Source organism: Drosophila miranda, chromosome XR (assembly GCF_003369915.1).
Source record: "Drosophila miranda strain MSH22 chromosome XR, D.miranda_PacBio2.1, whole genome shotgun sequence".
Lineage (NCBI taxonomy): Eukaryota > Metazoa > Arthropoda > Insecta > Diptera > Drosophilidae > Drosophila > Drosophila miranda.
The window spans coordinates 12,793,383-12,809,381 of NC_046674.1; the positions used below are offsets into that span (position 1 = coordinate 12,793,383).

The 15,999-nt window shown below is 45.8% G+C and overlaps 1 protein-coding gene across 7 annotated transcripts in view; it reads right to left on the minus strand.

The window, feature by feature from the left end:
* Nucleotides 1-15,999, minus strand: part of LOC108165524 (supervillin) — a 136,273-nt gene that overhangs the window by 92,102 nt on the left and 28,172 nt on the right. For 6 of the 7 annotated variants that reach the window (XM_033387886.1, XM_017301580.2, XM_017301581.2 and 3 more), the window contains exon 2: nt 7,577-11,696. In XM_033387886.1, coding sequence (XP_033243777.1) covers nt 7,577-11,507 — 3,931 coding nt within the window. In that variant the 5' untranslated portion in view covers nt 11,508-11,696. Of the gene's footprint in view, nt 1-7,576; nt 11,697-14,439; nt 14,494-15,999 lie in introns of those variants that run through there. The other variant, XM_033387887.1, reaches the window with a different exon arrangement.

Here is a 15,999-nt window from a genome sequence, read left to right on the forward strand (position 1 = left end):
AGTGAGACAAGGAGGAACTAAGTAGAACGTGAAAGATGGGTTGGTAGTGCAGGGGGAAAGACCGTTAGAGGGGGGGCTCAGACTGGGAGGAGGTCCCCTAACAAGCGCCTGTCAACACACAGAACACAAACCAGATATTGGGGGCTAGATACCCCATCCCCATGCCCATGCCCTGCCGAAAAACCATAAGAACTTCAAAAGTTTTCCGCTTAACTGTTGCTGACCAAAAAATAAGTAAATATACTTTCCAGAGGCCCCTGAAGCGTGGACACGTGCATTAAACAATCCCCCCACCACCACCGTCACCATCACCATACTCTCGTCTCAGGAAAAAAAAAAAACACTCTAAAAGAAAACGCACCTTGTTTTGCACATTGGATTCTTCCGTTTCGTTCGTATTCGTTAGGGTTTTCCTTTGTTTTTCCGTGCTGTGCTGTTTGTTTTAATATCTTTTTTTCACTAATAACTTTTTGTTTTTGTTGAGGTTTTTCCTTGCGGGGGCTTTTCCCTTATGCGTACGCGTACGCGTACATTTTACGTAAATTTCAGAGTTGAAGGATACGACACGGACACGTACTGCCGTCACACGACTTCCGATTCGATGGAGAACTCAGCGCACACTGAGATGTGTGATGGAGCCTTGGGGTTCGGGCCAACACAGTCGCAGCCAGAGACGACCAGTAGACCGGGCCAGAACAGGCTTGGGCCGTGGCAGAGGCCGAGGCAGAGACAGGTTTCGTGTGTGTGTTTTCGCCACCATTTGGCAGAAACAAAAGCGGCCACAACGGCACCGAAAAGTCCTGAACATTGAAGAAACAGCTGATGTTTTAGCCGGTTTTTACAAACGGCGAATTGACCAAGCGGCCAAGAGAGTAAAAGAGCGTAAAATACGATGAAAGAGAGCCAGCGAGAAGGCAGCAATGCCATGCACTCAGAGAAACACTGACAGAAACAGTTGTATATTAGTTTTTAAATTTATGTTTAAGGATCCTTAATTGGAATATTTGTTGGGTTTATTTTCAGAATACTTTCCATATATTTCAGGATATTTTTTGGGGCACATTTTATACCTTTCTTTAAGTAATTTTGTAACTTTTTTTTGTGATATTTTAAATAAAGTTTTTTGGAGTCTTTTCCACAGTTTTATTTCCAGATTGTGAGATTATATTTCGTATGTTTTAAGCACATCTTTAAGATTATTTTTGGGGTATTAATGTATGGAGTTTTTCAGCTTTAATTCTGGTAAAATTTGTAACATATTTCTAGATAACTTTGAAAATCCTTTTCACACCTGGCAATGCCATAAATCTCTCTTTCACCTTTTGTTCGACTTTTTAACACTCTTCTTCAATGCATTTTTAGAGTTTTAGGTTTTCCGTAAGTTTTACCGTTTTTTAGGACTTTACCAACGCCAAAACTTTTTATGAATATTTTCGAAAATTTCCAAGCTTGTATTCCTGCCTGGCAATGCCGTGCATTCCTCTCTGTCTCCAGCTTACTCTCTCTCTCTCTGAAAAGTCGCTGTAATTCGCCTTTTCGGCTCCCCACAAAAAAAGAATCCTCTCCCATGAACATTAATTTGTTTGTATCTGCGCACTAGAAAGGACCTTCTCTGGCCTCTCCCACTCCCCTCCACCTCCACCTCTCCCTCCCAGCTCCCCCTCTTCACGCAGTCAATAAAACAACTACTACGGAACGGCCCTCAGCAGAATTGAACAAGTTGCCGCCTGAAACCCTCCAAAAACAGCAGCCACCAACGCCCCCCTGTCCCTTTGTCCCTCTGTTTGCTTTAAAATTATGTTTGTCAAAGTTCTCGACTGTAAAATTTATGTGGCCTGGGCGGCCCTGCCCTGCCCTGCCCTGTCCCCATTTGATTAGTGCAACTCCATAGATGAGTGGGGTAGGTACATTGTATAATGCACATGCCATGCATGCAGGGAGGTCTCCGGAAAGTGCAACCACAACAAGCTGCGCGACAAAACAAACGCCGAGCCCAGCCGACACTTGACCGACCGACCCCCAATCGAGAGACCACTGAATGTTCGCACACAGCTGCTGTGCGTAGCTGCTGCCCCAAAAAAGGGGCACCCTTTTGTGATATTAATTATCCATCGAATGAACGCGTAACGAAGTCAGCGGGTGGGTCGAGGATATTAGAAGATTGTCAATGGAGCGGCAGCCGCTGGCACATAACACGCCTAGGAGCATCCTCTAGGAGCATGAAGTGGAGTCAAGTGCTAGGGGGAGGTTCCGTTCCTTCTGGCACACGCAGAAGGGTTTCCGTGGGTTGGAGCCTCTCCTTGCCAAGGGGTTCCTGCCTTGCCCGGGAGGTTCCCTCTTTTTGTGCTGCCACATTTCAGGGTGGGGGTTGGGTTCCTTCCACATTTAATGGGGTTAAGTGAGTTATGATTATTTCAGGAGATATAGGGGAGGAACAGGCGGACTAGAACATGCAGCAAAAAGTTGCTGCCACACATGTGGTTTCGTTTGGTTTATTTATGGCACAGACGCCTCTCTCAGTCTCAGTCTCTGACTCGACTGACTCGACTGACTGTTCCCCACACATTTTGAGGTCCTTGGTGTGCCTTCGTGCCTTCGCAGACAGAAAACAAATTAAAGCCGGGTGACATTTTTATTGCTAGTTAGCCTCCAAGAGAGTGGAGAGTGGAGTGTGTGTGAGGTCCCTCCGAGAGCAATGCTCCCCGACTTCCGGAGGTAAATGAACTCTTCTTTGTGTGTGGCAAGAAATTTGCTTAGCCTTAAACGGATTTCCCATTAAAGAGTCACTTCCGTTAGGGCCAATTTTCAATTAGATTGCGGCATTCCACAGAGATTGACGGGCATAAGCCTCTTGGCAAAAGTCCCAACGAAGCGTCGAAGATTTTACAAGAAAAACTCATTGGGAAACACATTCAAAAGAAAAGAAAACTTGGAGGAAAATTCAATTTGAAAGGGAGAGGGGGAGGGGAAAATGGGAGTTCAATCCTCGAAGAAAGATACAAAAGGAGGACAATCCTAAAGAGGGAATGAAAACAGGATTCTAGCTTGGATTTCTCTCAAGAGTTTCCCCTTCAAGCATCTTAAAAATTTCCCCGTCGGAAACCGTACGCCTCATTAGGCCAGAAAGGCGCAACATAATTATAGAAGAAGCGTGTAAAAAAGCAGCAAGAAGTGTATAATAATAAGCCTCTCACTTCTCCTCCAAGAGGCTCCTTAATAAGGGCAAGCGACCTGCAGTTGAATGTCCTTTTTATGCCACAACACGAGCACAGGACAGACTCCAAGAGCCAGTGCCACAGCACGAAGTAAACTTTCAGGAGGTTCCATTATGAGGCCAAGACTTTCCCTTTTTGTTTTTTTTTTGTTGTTGTTGTTGCCATAAGACGATTTTTGGCTTTAAGCTTTTTTCTTTTTGCACCTATTTTCAGGTTTTTTTTCGCAAGAACTGAATGAATGAACGAGTGTTCTTTGTCTGTCGTTTTGGTAGGGTTTCGTCCTCGGGCGGGTAGACACTCTGTAAACAGAATCCCATTCGAGGGCAAATACATGGCACATCCATCCATCCTTCAATCCATCAATATGGTTCTGTATTTGTTTTGATGGAGCTCTCAATAAGTTCAACTTTTCCATTTGGCTGTGGGTTTTTCCAGCAAGTTTTTTCCTACAACAACAAAATAAACATTTCTCCATGTCTAGACGAAGTTTTTGTTGATGGAATGTGATATTTTGATAGGTAAAAGTTTGTATAAATATCATAGATTATTAATGTATTTGGTTTTATTTATGATATCTGAAAGGTATTTGGAGATGTGATGGTTTTTCCAAATATTAAATACTTATAGACCCTCAAATTAGGTATGGAATTGTTTGGAAAACCTCATACTCGTAGATGGCTAGAGATGAAAAATGTTTGACCAGGATCGAGAAAAAAAGGGACCCTCTCGTTGAAAACTAATTAATTTAAACCACCCATTTTCATTTTTCAAGAGTTCACAGATTTGAAAATTTCGAAAAATATGATTAAATCATAGAAAAAATAGAAAAAGCTTTTTTTGGGGATTGGGTAACGGGACTTTGGGTGTCCCTCAATTTAAGTGTCCCTCATCTAACATCAAATGTTTTTTTTAGAGGTAGTGCACCTTTTTTCACATAACTTTAGTATCTTAAATCTGGTTGTATTGAACTTTGCAATTCTGAAAAGCTGATAAATTCAGCTAAAAATTGTATCCAAAGACTTTGTAGCTCCAGCTTGCTATCTGTGAGGTATTAAGCTTTAAAATCAAGAATTTCAAATTTGTTTGCGGTACTATTTTCAAAATTTAACTTTGAAAACTCAGGAGAAGTCAAAAAACATGATTTTTTGGGATTACATTTTTTTTGTACAGGTACATTAAGTAGGCGTCGTTTAAAGTATTAAGGTTTAAGGTTTATCTACAGAAAAACGGACAATATGCAGCCGTTTAACAAAACGGCCCCATCGTATGCGAACCCGATTTTTCCACCTCAAAAATTAAACTTCAAAGCTTTTCAGATGGCGTCTAAACAATGCAACCACCTTTTGAAGCTATAGCCAAGACACCAACCCAAAGCACCCGAAGCTTGCATATCAATTTTACACTGGCTCCCCCAGCCGGAGATCAGCGAAAGTTAAAGCAGTTAAATTATATTTCAAATGCAATAAAAGCTATATAAAAGCGAACATAAAATAAATATTTCAATAAATTGTTAAATATAAATAGCACATAAATAATAGCATTTAATATTTGTGTATGGCTGGCGGCACAAAACTTTAGCAAACAACAACAGTAAAACGTTTTTTGAGCTTTCTTTTTGTATTTTTATTACCAGAAAAATGTTAGTCAATGAAAAAGTTTGTTAGCCTGAAAAAGGGGGTTAGGCTACGAAAAAAAACCATAAAAAAACAACAGAAAAATTACGAATAAAAAATTTGGAGTAAATATTTGTTTTTGGTTTTTGTAACATTTTTATTAATAATAATATATGTATATTTGCTTCATGGCTTCTGCGCATCCGTTTGTTTTTCTGGTTAAATCATATATATTTATAAACATTAAAAATTATAGCGAAAAATGAATTCTACGTAAATGTTTCGTTGACAAAAAAAAAATACTTAAACTATTAAATTTTTAGCTGAAAATATACAAAGAGATTTATAGAGAGAATAGATTTCATGATTAGTATTTATATCGCATTTCTTTTGCGTTTCAGATGCTTAAACATTTAAGAATGGAGAGTGTACATAATGTGGTTAAATTAATTAATTAATTAAGAGCATAATTAATGGTAAACATATAAAAAAAAATCATTGGCACAAGTTGCAGTCAAAATTAACAATTAATTAAGTAGAAAACAAAGGAAATTGCGGTTAAAAAATATAAAAATAATTTTTTTTTGCCACTGTTAAGGAGGAGCTGTTTGATGAATGGAAAAGATACATTTTGCACAGTGGTTCGAAACGAAATAAATTGTATAACTTATCTTAGAAATTGAGAATACTTTTGGTTCAACTAAAATTAAACATAATTCTTTAGATATTTATAATAAATGGAAATTTTTTAAGTGCACTTTGTGGCATATAAAAATTAATACAAAAAATTCAAATATTATTTCCATAATTTCTCCATAATTGCAACAACAACAAACAACAGTAACGTGTGGCATCCACACAGCCAGTCGATGTGTGTGTGTGACTGTGTGTGTGTGTGTAGAAATGATCACATCTTTCAGGCAGCGAGAGCAATTGCAATAATGATAATCACACCAATTACAATGAGGCACAAAGTGAGCAAATCGTTGGGTGTAATCAGGCCCACGGTGCAGGCGACAAATACGTGCTCGAGTGTTGTCAGACCGCCTCGTGCCGCGGCGCCACCAACTGCTGCATCTGCTGCTGGTGCCACAGTGCGTACTTCGCCAAAGACAGAGAGCGCCTTGGAGCTGGTGGTTGGCAGCTCCTCCTCCTCCTCCACCACCGCCGCCGCCGGAAGTCCTTTGCGCGACTCACTTACATCGCCACTGCTCTTGCCCTGCTTCTCCTGCGGTTCCTCCTCATTACGTGCTGAAGTATCGTTAATTGGTATATCATCATCGTTGTCGTTGTCGTAGTCGTTGTCGATCGATTGGTTGGCTTCATCGGTTACTGGTGTCGTCGGTTCTGCTTCCATTTCTTCTCCCACTTTGGTTTCATAATTGAGTTTCACTTCGGAAATGCTTAGGTTGAGTGCAGGGGTTTCGTAAACGATGCTCTTGCGGCGTGGGAACTGCATTGCAGAGTCGCATTCGTCCAGAGTTTCGTTAAATTCGGTTTCGTTAGGTTTTAGGTCACTTTCTTCAGTTTGTTTTAAGCTAAATTCCACCTCTTCTAACTCAAATCTACATTCGTTTTCTAAAGTTTCGTCAAGTTTGCGTTCGTTAAGTTTTTGTTCGTCAGGTTTTTCTTCGTTATGTTTTATTTGATCAGGTTTACCTTCGCTAAGATTTCTTTCGTCAATTGGTTCTTTGTCAAGTGGATTTTCCTGTATCTTTAAAGTCTCACTCGCCAGTTTATAAACCTCTTCGCTAAGACTAACAGTTTCGTCAAGTTTGGCATCGCTATCCAGACTACTTTCCGATTCTTCATTATCCGTTACTTCGCTTGAGCTAATTTCGACCTCAACTTCAATATCTTCCTCAAGACTATCGTCTGACAGAGCATCCTCCTCAATTCTTAGCTCTGTTTGCCCACTAATTTCTTTAGAAAGTTCTACACTTTCCGCTCCTCTCTCGTTATGTTCTAGTTCCTCTCTGAGGCTCTCTAGAAGCTCTTCTTCTGTGGGCAAAGGTGGAAAACCATCCTCCCTACCCTCCAGATCCCCACCTCTCTCCGTTCTCTCCGTATCCGTTTGCTCCTCTTCATCGGTGGAGGACTCTTCTGAGGCACTGATGGACACCTCCGAAACATAGTGTTCGCGCACCTCAAAGCGACTGTTGTAGGTCGTCTGCAGTTCCAGTGAGGCATTGGCATGGTGGTTGTGGTTCCCCCCCAATGGATAGTCGGTGAGACTTACATTCCCCGAATCAGGATTGGAAGAGACCTCTTCTTCCAGGGAACTCAATGAATCAAAGTGGGTTTCCACTCCAACAGCTGGTAGAATCTTGGTCTCCTCTTCCGTCACTTCTGGCTGTTGAATAGTGGCCTCCTCGTCCAAGACCAGGGGCTCCTCTTCCTCCATCACAATGCGGATTTTGCTTGCGTAGATGCGATTGAAGTTGGGCGATAGCTTCAAAGCGTTGTCCTCCTCCTGGTCCGGGTCCTGGTCGTGGTCGTGGTCCTGTTCTGGTATCGTTTCTAGCTTATAATTATAAATACTACTACAACTGCTAGCACTATCATTAGAGGATGTGTTTGAGGATGTGGGGCTAGTAGTAACATCACTTGCAACATTCAAAACTCTATTAGTAGCGGAGGAGGTAGTAGCTGTTGCTGGGGGCATAGCGGGAGCATTAGTAGTGGCGGAGGCGGAGGCGGATGCTGTGGAGGCTCTGGCGGCGGGCGATCCTTGGGCATCTCCTTTACCTGTGTGATGCTGCTGATGCTGTCGCTGCTTCCTTTGCTTGGGCTGCTCTTCGATGCCAAAAATGGCAGCCAGCTCTTCGCTGGAGTTGTACTGCGATGGCGATGAGGAGGTGCCTCGCACGGGCGTCAGCTGCAGCGGCTGTGGCGACACAGAGCACGAGGCGGTCGTCTCTGGATTTGTCTCCCGTGGGTTTGTGGTGCAACTGCTGATCGTATTGGTGTTACTGGTGGTGCTCATGGTGCTATTGGTGGTGTTATTCGCTGTGGTGGACTGCACATCGTACGATGTGGTGCTGAATGTCTTGATGGGATCGGTGCTGGGTGCATGGTAGTCGCTGCTCTGCGACTTGATGTAGTCGCTCGAGGAGTACGGATTGAAGGAGGTAATGCTCGAGGACAGCAGGCGGCTGGCGTTCGAGGGACTCGATGATTTGGCCAAGCAGTCGCTGCTGCTGCTGAAGGAGCTCGCTGTGGTGCTCACATTTGGTGGACAGCTGCTGCCTCCTCCACTGTGGCTGTTGCTGCCACTCGTGATGCTGGGGGCAGTGGTACGCTGGTCATCGGTGGTTGATCCTGATCCTGTGGCTGTGGCCGTGCTCCCCTTCGCCTGACGCTCGCACTCCTGCATTATTTTGTCAATCTCCTCGAGCGTCTCTGGAACGGTAGAAATGAGAGTGGCATCAGCCGCAGCAGCGTCGGTAGCCGGTGCAGCGTTTATATTACAGGCAGCCGGCAGATTATCGTAGTCCGGTTGGGCCTCGGCCAGCTCGCTCAGTTGTCGCATGCAACGGCGGGCGATGTGCTCCATCTTCTCCGATTGAATGGGATCCAGTTTCTTGATGAGAGTGGGCATCACTAGGTGCTCCGCCTGGGCTCCTCCTGTGGCTCCGCCCGTGGGCTGCTTCACCTGCCGTGCCTCGTGGACTATCACGGGCGGCTCTGTCGTGACAATATCCTTCAAGATCTTCTCGCAGACGGCATTGGCCGCCTCGGAGACCTCATCGATGGCGCGTATGAGTTTTCCCTCTTTGTGGAGTTTCCTTTGGGGCTGCATTTGATACTCCTCCTCTTGTCCCGCATCGGGCAGGTTGTCCAGCAGCATCTGGCCGCATCTCTTGGCCGCCTTGGACACGGCATCGATCTCTTGGAGTTCGTCTTCGAGTTTCTGTTGCTCGGCATTCAGTTTGGGTCTGGCGGCTGTAATCAGTGCCTCTCGGCGCAGCTCATGGAGTTCCTGGCTCAATTTGATGCTGCTCGCCTGGGCATCCTGCGCGATCTTGTTCAGGGCATCCTCTAGGAGGGGTTCGGGCGTCAGGCTCTTCCTGGGCGCCGCCACAGGCGGTGCCTTGGAGGGCTCTTCCTTGGTATTCAAGCGCTCTGGCAGATGGGCAATGGCTCCGCCCTGACTGGGATGACGGAAGGGTATGGCGTGGGCTTTCTTCTGAACCGCTTCCATCTCCTCGTCCTGGGCCTTGAGCTTCCGCAGGAGGTCCAGTGTGGCTGGTATGTCATTGGTGGCCTCTGCCTGAAGGTTCGACATGCTGCCCGCCCGTTCAATGCTCTTCGTGAGCTCCATGTAGCTCCTCAGATCCCCGCCCGACGGTTTCGCTGCATCGCGATGGATCAGATTGTAGATATTTGCAGACTGTGTCCTTGTGGCCCGCTGTTTCTTTTGCATGGGGTAGTGGAAGCTCGATTTGGGTCCTGGGGGATCCTTGCGCAGGGCGCGCACTGCCAGATCGTCCTTCACGATGTCCGGGGAGGTGCTCTTCTTCTTTTTGATCACTCGTATGGGCTCCACGTGCAGATAATCCGACTGGGGGGCCGGCACAATGGGACCCACGGGTATGCCAAATGGCGGCTGCCTCTCGGAGGAACGGTGCTGAAGATTCGCCAGCTGCAGATTCCTGTACGCCACATCATCCCTCACAAGATCTGGCTCTCCCGTCGGCGAGTCCTCATCATCGTACTCATCCGCATGGGCCAGGGCGAACTTCTCGAAGTCACTGGGCGTCGGTACCCGCATCTTTGGCGGGGCAGCAGTCTCCGGCATCATCTCTGGCATCGTTGGGGTCACCTCTGCCTTGGGTTCCTGGGGCTCCGTGAGTCCCAGACTTTTGTAAATGGCCTCCAGTTCATTGATGGCCTCCTCCAGATTGGCTGGCTTCTTCCGTGGGAAATACAGAGGCGCCACCGCGGGCAGGCTCTGCTTTCGTTCGGGGTAGACGGGCGGTGGCGCCTGCTGGTGCTGCTCCCGCTTCTCGGCCACATATTCCTCGTATTTGTTGGGCAAATCCTCGCCAGACCTGCGCTGATAATGATGCGGCATGGAGTTGGTCTTTTGGACATCCCGATGCCGGATTTCCACATAGTTTGGTTTGATCTGAAGACTGCCACACACCACATTGTCCTGATCGTGCAGGGCATTGCTTGCGGGTGCCGTAGGAGGCGATCTCTTCGGTTTCAGCACCTCCGAATACATGGGCATGGGATATCCTCCACGCAGCTCACTCAATCGGGAGCTGGAAATGGAGCGGGGCTTCATGATGGGCTGCGGTGCCGCCGCTGCTGTGGGCAGACCACTCTTCGAGGTCCTCAGTATCCCACTGGAGGGTGGTGTCTCCTGCTTCTCCGCCTCCATCATGTGTATGGGCTTGCGAGAGCGCGGTGTGGCGTCTGCCACATAGTGAAAATCAATGCCATTTGGCAGGGACTGCTTGCCAGGATGCGCATTCCTCTCCGAACGGGTGATGAACCGCCGATGGTGCTGCGGCTGTTGGCTCGGCGGAGCACTGGCTATCGAGGAGCTGGGCTGGGAGTTCAGTGAATGCACGGATTGATAGTGCGGCGCCGGCTGCCATATCCTATCGTCGGAGACGCACCGGCCGCTGTGGTCGAAGGCGTAGGAAACGGGTCGCAGATCCCCCGAGCTGGAGCCCACGGCATGCACACGCCGCAGTGGATCTCTGGGTGGCGGAGGCGGCGGCAGGGGCTTGCTCTGCATCCTGCCATTCACATTCTGCAAATGGATGTGACTGTCGTAGCTGATGCTGCGCTTGCCATCGTTCTGGATGGTATTCTGCAGTGGCTTCTGCTGTGGCTGCCACTGGACATAGGCGGCATTCGGCTGGTAGATGGACAGCGGAAGGGGCTGCGTCTTGTAGCGTTGGGGATTGGGCAGCGACGGCACGCCGCCATGGCTCTGCTCTCCGTCGCGTGAGAGGCGTTTGTAGTAGCGTTCGTTGCGCGCCGCACGACTGCGGCGACTGTTCTGCGCCTGCGCCTGCGCCTGGGACTGGGACTGCAGCGAGGAGCCCTGCATCAGGGCCTGCCCCCCACTGTGGATGCTCTCGTCGCTGCGGTACTTGGAGAAGGTCGAAGAGTTCAATGAGATCAGCTCCTCCTCCGCACTGGAGTGATGGGCCCCCGGGGGCTTCCTTTGGGCAGAGCGGGACTTGCCCCCCATTTGGGTGTGGGCGTGTGGGTGGGGGTGCTGCTGTTGCATGAGCCCGCGTCTGTCCAAGGAGTTACTCATCGATCGATGGTAATATCCCTGGTTGGGCCCTGGTTGATTTTGGTAGTACGGTTCCGGCTGTTGCTGTATCGTTTCCACAGGCAGGAAAAACTCATGATCTATGGACTGGGGGCGATGTGGGGGTGGTGGCGGCGGCGCCTGCTCCTCGTACCTGCTGCTGCCTCTCGAGGAAGAGGATTTCCCTGGCTTTCCCTTGGGCTTTCCACTGCCTGTCGCCTGTCGTTGCGAGGGCACAAAGCCGGCCTTGCGATCCTCCTCACTGGACGATGGACTACACTCCGCGGCATCCTTTTTCTTGCCTCGAAACAGACGGCCGAAGGACCATTTCTGTTTGTGGGACAACTGCTGGGAGGAGCCTCCTATACTCCCCCCCTGATGGCCCCTCAATCGATCCATCTGCTCCTGCTCCTCCTCCTCCTCGGCTGCGGCTGCTGCTGCTACTGCCTGATGATAGTTCTCGTCGTAGTTCTGGGGATAATGGATGTCCGCTTTGGTGGATATCACTTTCGTGTCGCTGTGCCGTTCATCCGTTAGCTGCAGCTCCTTGGGCAGCGGCAATTGTGGCCGCCAAGTGGTCTGAACAGTCTGCAAAAAAAGATACGAAAAAAGCAATCCAAAGATTAGTTTTTTTGTTGCAAACTTTCAACGGAATCGTAGATAACTTATGTGTCAACATTATGTTTTATTTGCACTTAAAGGCAGGTAGGCAGGGAGGCGGCGAGTGAGGGAAGGAGGGAGGTAGGGAGGTAGGGAGGTAGGGGGAGTTTCATTGGAAACTTAAGATAAGATTGTGTCTCAAAGGCCTTTTGCGAGATAAGACCCCGAACAAATAGTCCGCGAGACTTTAACGATCTTTTGTGGCTGAATGTATCTGAAAGATAGTTGTGTGTGTTCGTGTCTGTGTGTGCTTTTAACGACCTCCCGTCGCCCCTTACACACATTTACATGACAACTAGAAATACTAGAAATATATGATCTTAACTGGAGCTTAAGCCGCAGGGTCGTTGGTCTTTTATGAAGAGGCCTTAAAGTCTTTAAGAAGATGATCTCGGAGTGACATCTAAATGGGGATCTTTTTCAGTATTTAAGAGTATTCTTTCTCCACGTTAAAAATCTGCAAATCGAAGATTTTTCCGCTTTTTTGCAAAGGCTTTTAATGTGTAATATTTCAAAGTTCTCAAAGGTTTTTTAACTGATGATCTTTAAGAGTCTTTAAGCGTTTTTCGTCTCGGATCTTACTGGTCTCCAAGAGGATGAAAATTCATCTTGAAGGGCATTTTTGTTTGGTCTCCAAGGACCTTCTAACTGGGGATCTTTAAACGATCCCAGGAAGATTTAAGGCCTGACCGAAGGCCAGTCTCTCGGATCTTTGTCAAATATCTCTGTACATAGTCTGAGATAGATTTTGCACTCTCCAACAATCTTCTACCTGTGTGGATCCGCTTGTTGGGTAAAGTATTTTTAAGGTCTTTTATCGGCTGCTTTTGCCCGTCATGAAATTTGCATACAGCTCCCACGCTGATTTGAAATCAGAGCGGAAGAGGCTCATTATGATGATAATTATCAACACAATTTAGATATTTAGCAAAGCACTTGGAGGTATGACTAAAGAAGGGCCTTATCTACGAGTAATTGTTGGATGTTTAGGGTGTTCTTGGAAGCCATTTGCTGGCTCTATTTTATAAGCTATTAGAGCTTTCGCCATCAATCGATTGCGGCTCTTTCTAGCAGTCAAATGTGGCGCATTCCCCCCTTGTATCTTATCTGCAATTCAGTCTCTTTTTGCTAATTAATTTAATTAATTTTACAGCCCTCTCGCAGAGCAGCCCACAATTTAATTTAAATTTCCATTTCATGCCAAAAAATTGTGTAGTTTTTGGTTTTTTTTTTTTTTTTTTGCCGGATATTAAACAGAAATAAACCAAACTGCGTGTGAAATGTCGAATTTGGGTGTGTTTCTGTTTAAAGGGAGGTGGTGTGGGGGGAGGGGGATATATCATTATGATATTTGTTTATACTGAAAAGCTCTCTCTACAATTCGGGGATGCGTGGGGGATGGGATGCGATGGGATGGCTGTGCGATCTGTGGATCTCTGGATGCATCATTTCCGTTGCTGACGCCATTGAAAATATCATCCGAAGAGCAGAAGATCAGGCGACCGCTGAAGAAATCGGAAATCGAACAACGTTAAGGGCAACGGCAACACTTGTCTGCGGCCTGGAGTGGAATATAAACAAAACACAAAAGGGGAGTGGAGTGGAGTGGGAAGCATAAGCGTAGGCATAAGAAGAGCTTATTGTTTGTTGTTGAGTGACATTCGATATGGTTTTCATCTGGTGTGTGGCCGGACATTCGATATGGCTGGCATCTGCAAAGGGAAAGATCTCCAAGCGAGAACGATCCACACTTCAATTTGTCATCGAAATAATGGCTGATTATAATCCACTCCATGTGGAAGTTATGGATGATTGAAATACCACTGACAGATGGAAGTTATGGCTAATTGAAAGATCATTCCAGCCGGCAGTTGTGGCACATTGAATGATCTTTTCTTTTCTGTTGCAAAATTCAAAGATCACTCTTTCGAAAGATCCAGATCAAGAACATCACTTGAATATCTATTGATCAATATCCGATGCCAAAGATCGATTCTATGGATTGCAGTTTCCCCGAAGAAGATCTCCCCCTCTGGGGGCCTTTCAAACTCTCATAAAAAAGAACACATTCTAAGAACTTGTTCGCTTTCGTCGTGCGAGTGTCTCAACGAATACTTCCCATCAAACACATGTCATGTCTGGCGGTCTTGTCAGCCCCTGATTTACGTTTGGAAATGTACCCCTAAATACATTTTGAAACGTGGTTCAGAATCTGCTTAAAGTCAAATTATAGCTTACGTTTATGGACTATATTTATGTAAATTACATGAGAAATATTTCGCTAGGGCAATGGGAATTTATGGGTCGCCTAAACAGCTGCGTAATGTCGGGCATTTTGCCAGTAAAAAAAGTTTCAGGGAAACGAGAAAAAAAACCTATATAGAGGCTGAAAATCACTCATACGCACGAACCGCAACCACGTCCAAAAATCTATGGCGTAAGCCGACAAAAAACACAATAGAAGCATATATCAAACGTATGCCGGGGCAAACTATCTATAAATAAGCACACGCAACTCCAGGCTGCGCGAAAAAAGATCCACACAAAAGGCATTTGGATTCCCCAAACTCAAACGGCGAATCCCCAAAAAAAGACAACAAAAAAAGACACACATACAGACACAAAAAAAGGAGCGACAACTTATAAATAAAACGGGTCTGCGAAACAGTACGGGAATTATGTGTGCGATCCTATAGCTATAACTCAGATACAATCCGTTCTGCGATCCGTTTCGAACCGATCCAATCCGACACGAGCACGGGCTTTTTCTTGACTGAAAGTAAAGGAAAAACTGTGTGCGCACAGCACAGATCGATCCGATGCGATGTGATCCCCCGAAAGCTCCACACAAGAAGCTCCCTCCCTCTGGGGCGCAAGAGAGCGGCCGCCAGAACTTAAGAGAGCGTCAGGCGAGTGGTGGGGTGGGTCTAAGAGAGCGAGAGGTAGGAACTTTACACGGTTTACAGATAGAGGAAGCAAGGCGTGATATGATGTAGGGCGGCGTGTAGGATTCCCTGAGGCACAAATCTCAATTAAGTAAACAGAAAATTGAATTTAAATTGATTTTTTCCCTTTGGTTTTTGTTGGGATTTAACGTCATTAAAACTGTATTACGAATGGGTGGCCGGGGGAAAAGTCGATGAACTTTTAGGCGCTTTAATTAAGGCCGAAAAATACTATAGCAATTAAATGGGTGAGTCCGTTTGGGTGAAGGCGGTTCCATAGGGAAACGATTTGCAGGTGAACGAGAAGAGAAACTCTTCAGACTAGAAAATACTACTTTGTAAAGTACTATGTTGGAGTTGGCAGAAAATACTAAAAACTCATACAAGAAAAAGCTAAAATAAAAACACAAGAAAATACTGGAAAAAATAGTAGAAAATACTGCTCAAATACAAAAAAAGCTACCAGAGAATAATTGAAAAGAATAAAAGAAAATACTAAGAAAAATAGACTAAATACCGAAAACATACCAGAAAATACTATAAAAATACGAGAAAAAATCCCAGCAAAAAGCTAAAAATACCAAAAATGCTAGGAAAATACCAATAATGCCACAAAATCTAGATAAAATCCAGAAAATATTTGAAAAAAGTAATGGAAAATCATTCGTCTTCTCCCTTGCAGGAGAAATGTGTCACCTTTTTGTGGGACGAGTAGGAGTACGATTATGTGGGCCTGTGTCTGTCCGCTGCTCGATTAACAACATCATTAATGTCAAGATTCATTTCGGTTGCGCCTCGAAAAGCAACTTCTGGGGTTATGAATGTTATACCCAAAAATAGCCGCCGCAGTGCTCTCTATAATGCTGATCGAAGATTGCTCTACTTTTGTCAAATAAATATGCCAGAATGAATCATTTCACCGACATTTACTAATGCAATTAACTTGAGGTGGAAAAGAAGAAAATAAAAAGAAAATATTTAGACAGCTTGGAAAACAAAAAGCGAAGGAAAAGAGCATCAGAGCCATTCGAGTGCTATGCGGAAGATGCTTGTGCCCCGAAGGCAAAAAACTAAAGTGCAGGCCACCTCGTAAGTGGGTGAATTCTAATTTTAGATAGACATTTTGTAGATACTATATATTTAGAGCTGATTCCGAATGAAGCGGGCCGATATGGGTCAGAGTTTCTCAGGAGTTTTGATGGGGCTTTTCCTCACCTGAAAGCCAGCCGCAACCTTGGCTGACAAAATTCTCGAGAAAAACCCGTTTTCTCTCTGTATTTCAAATA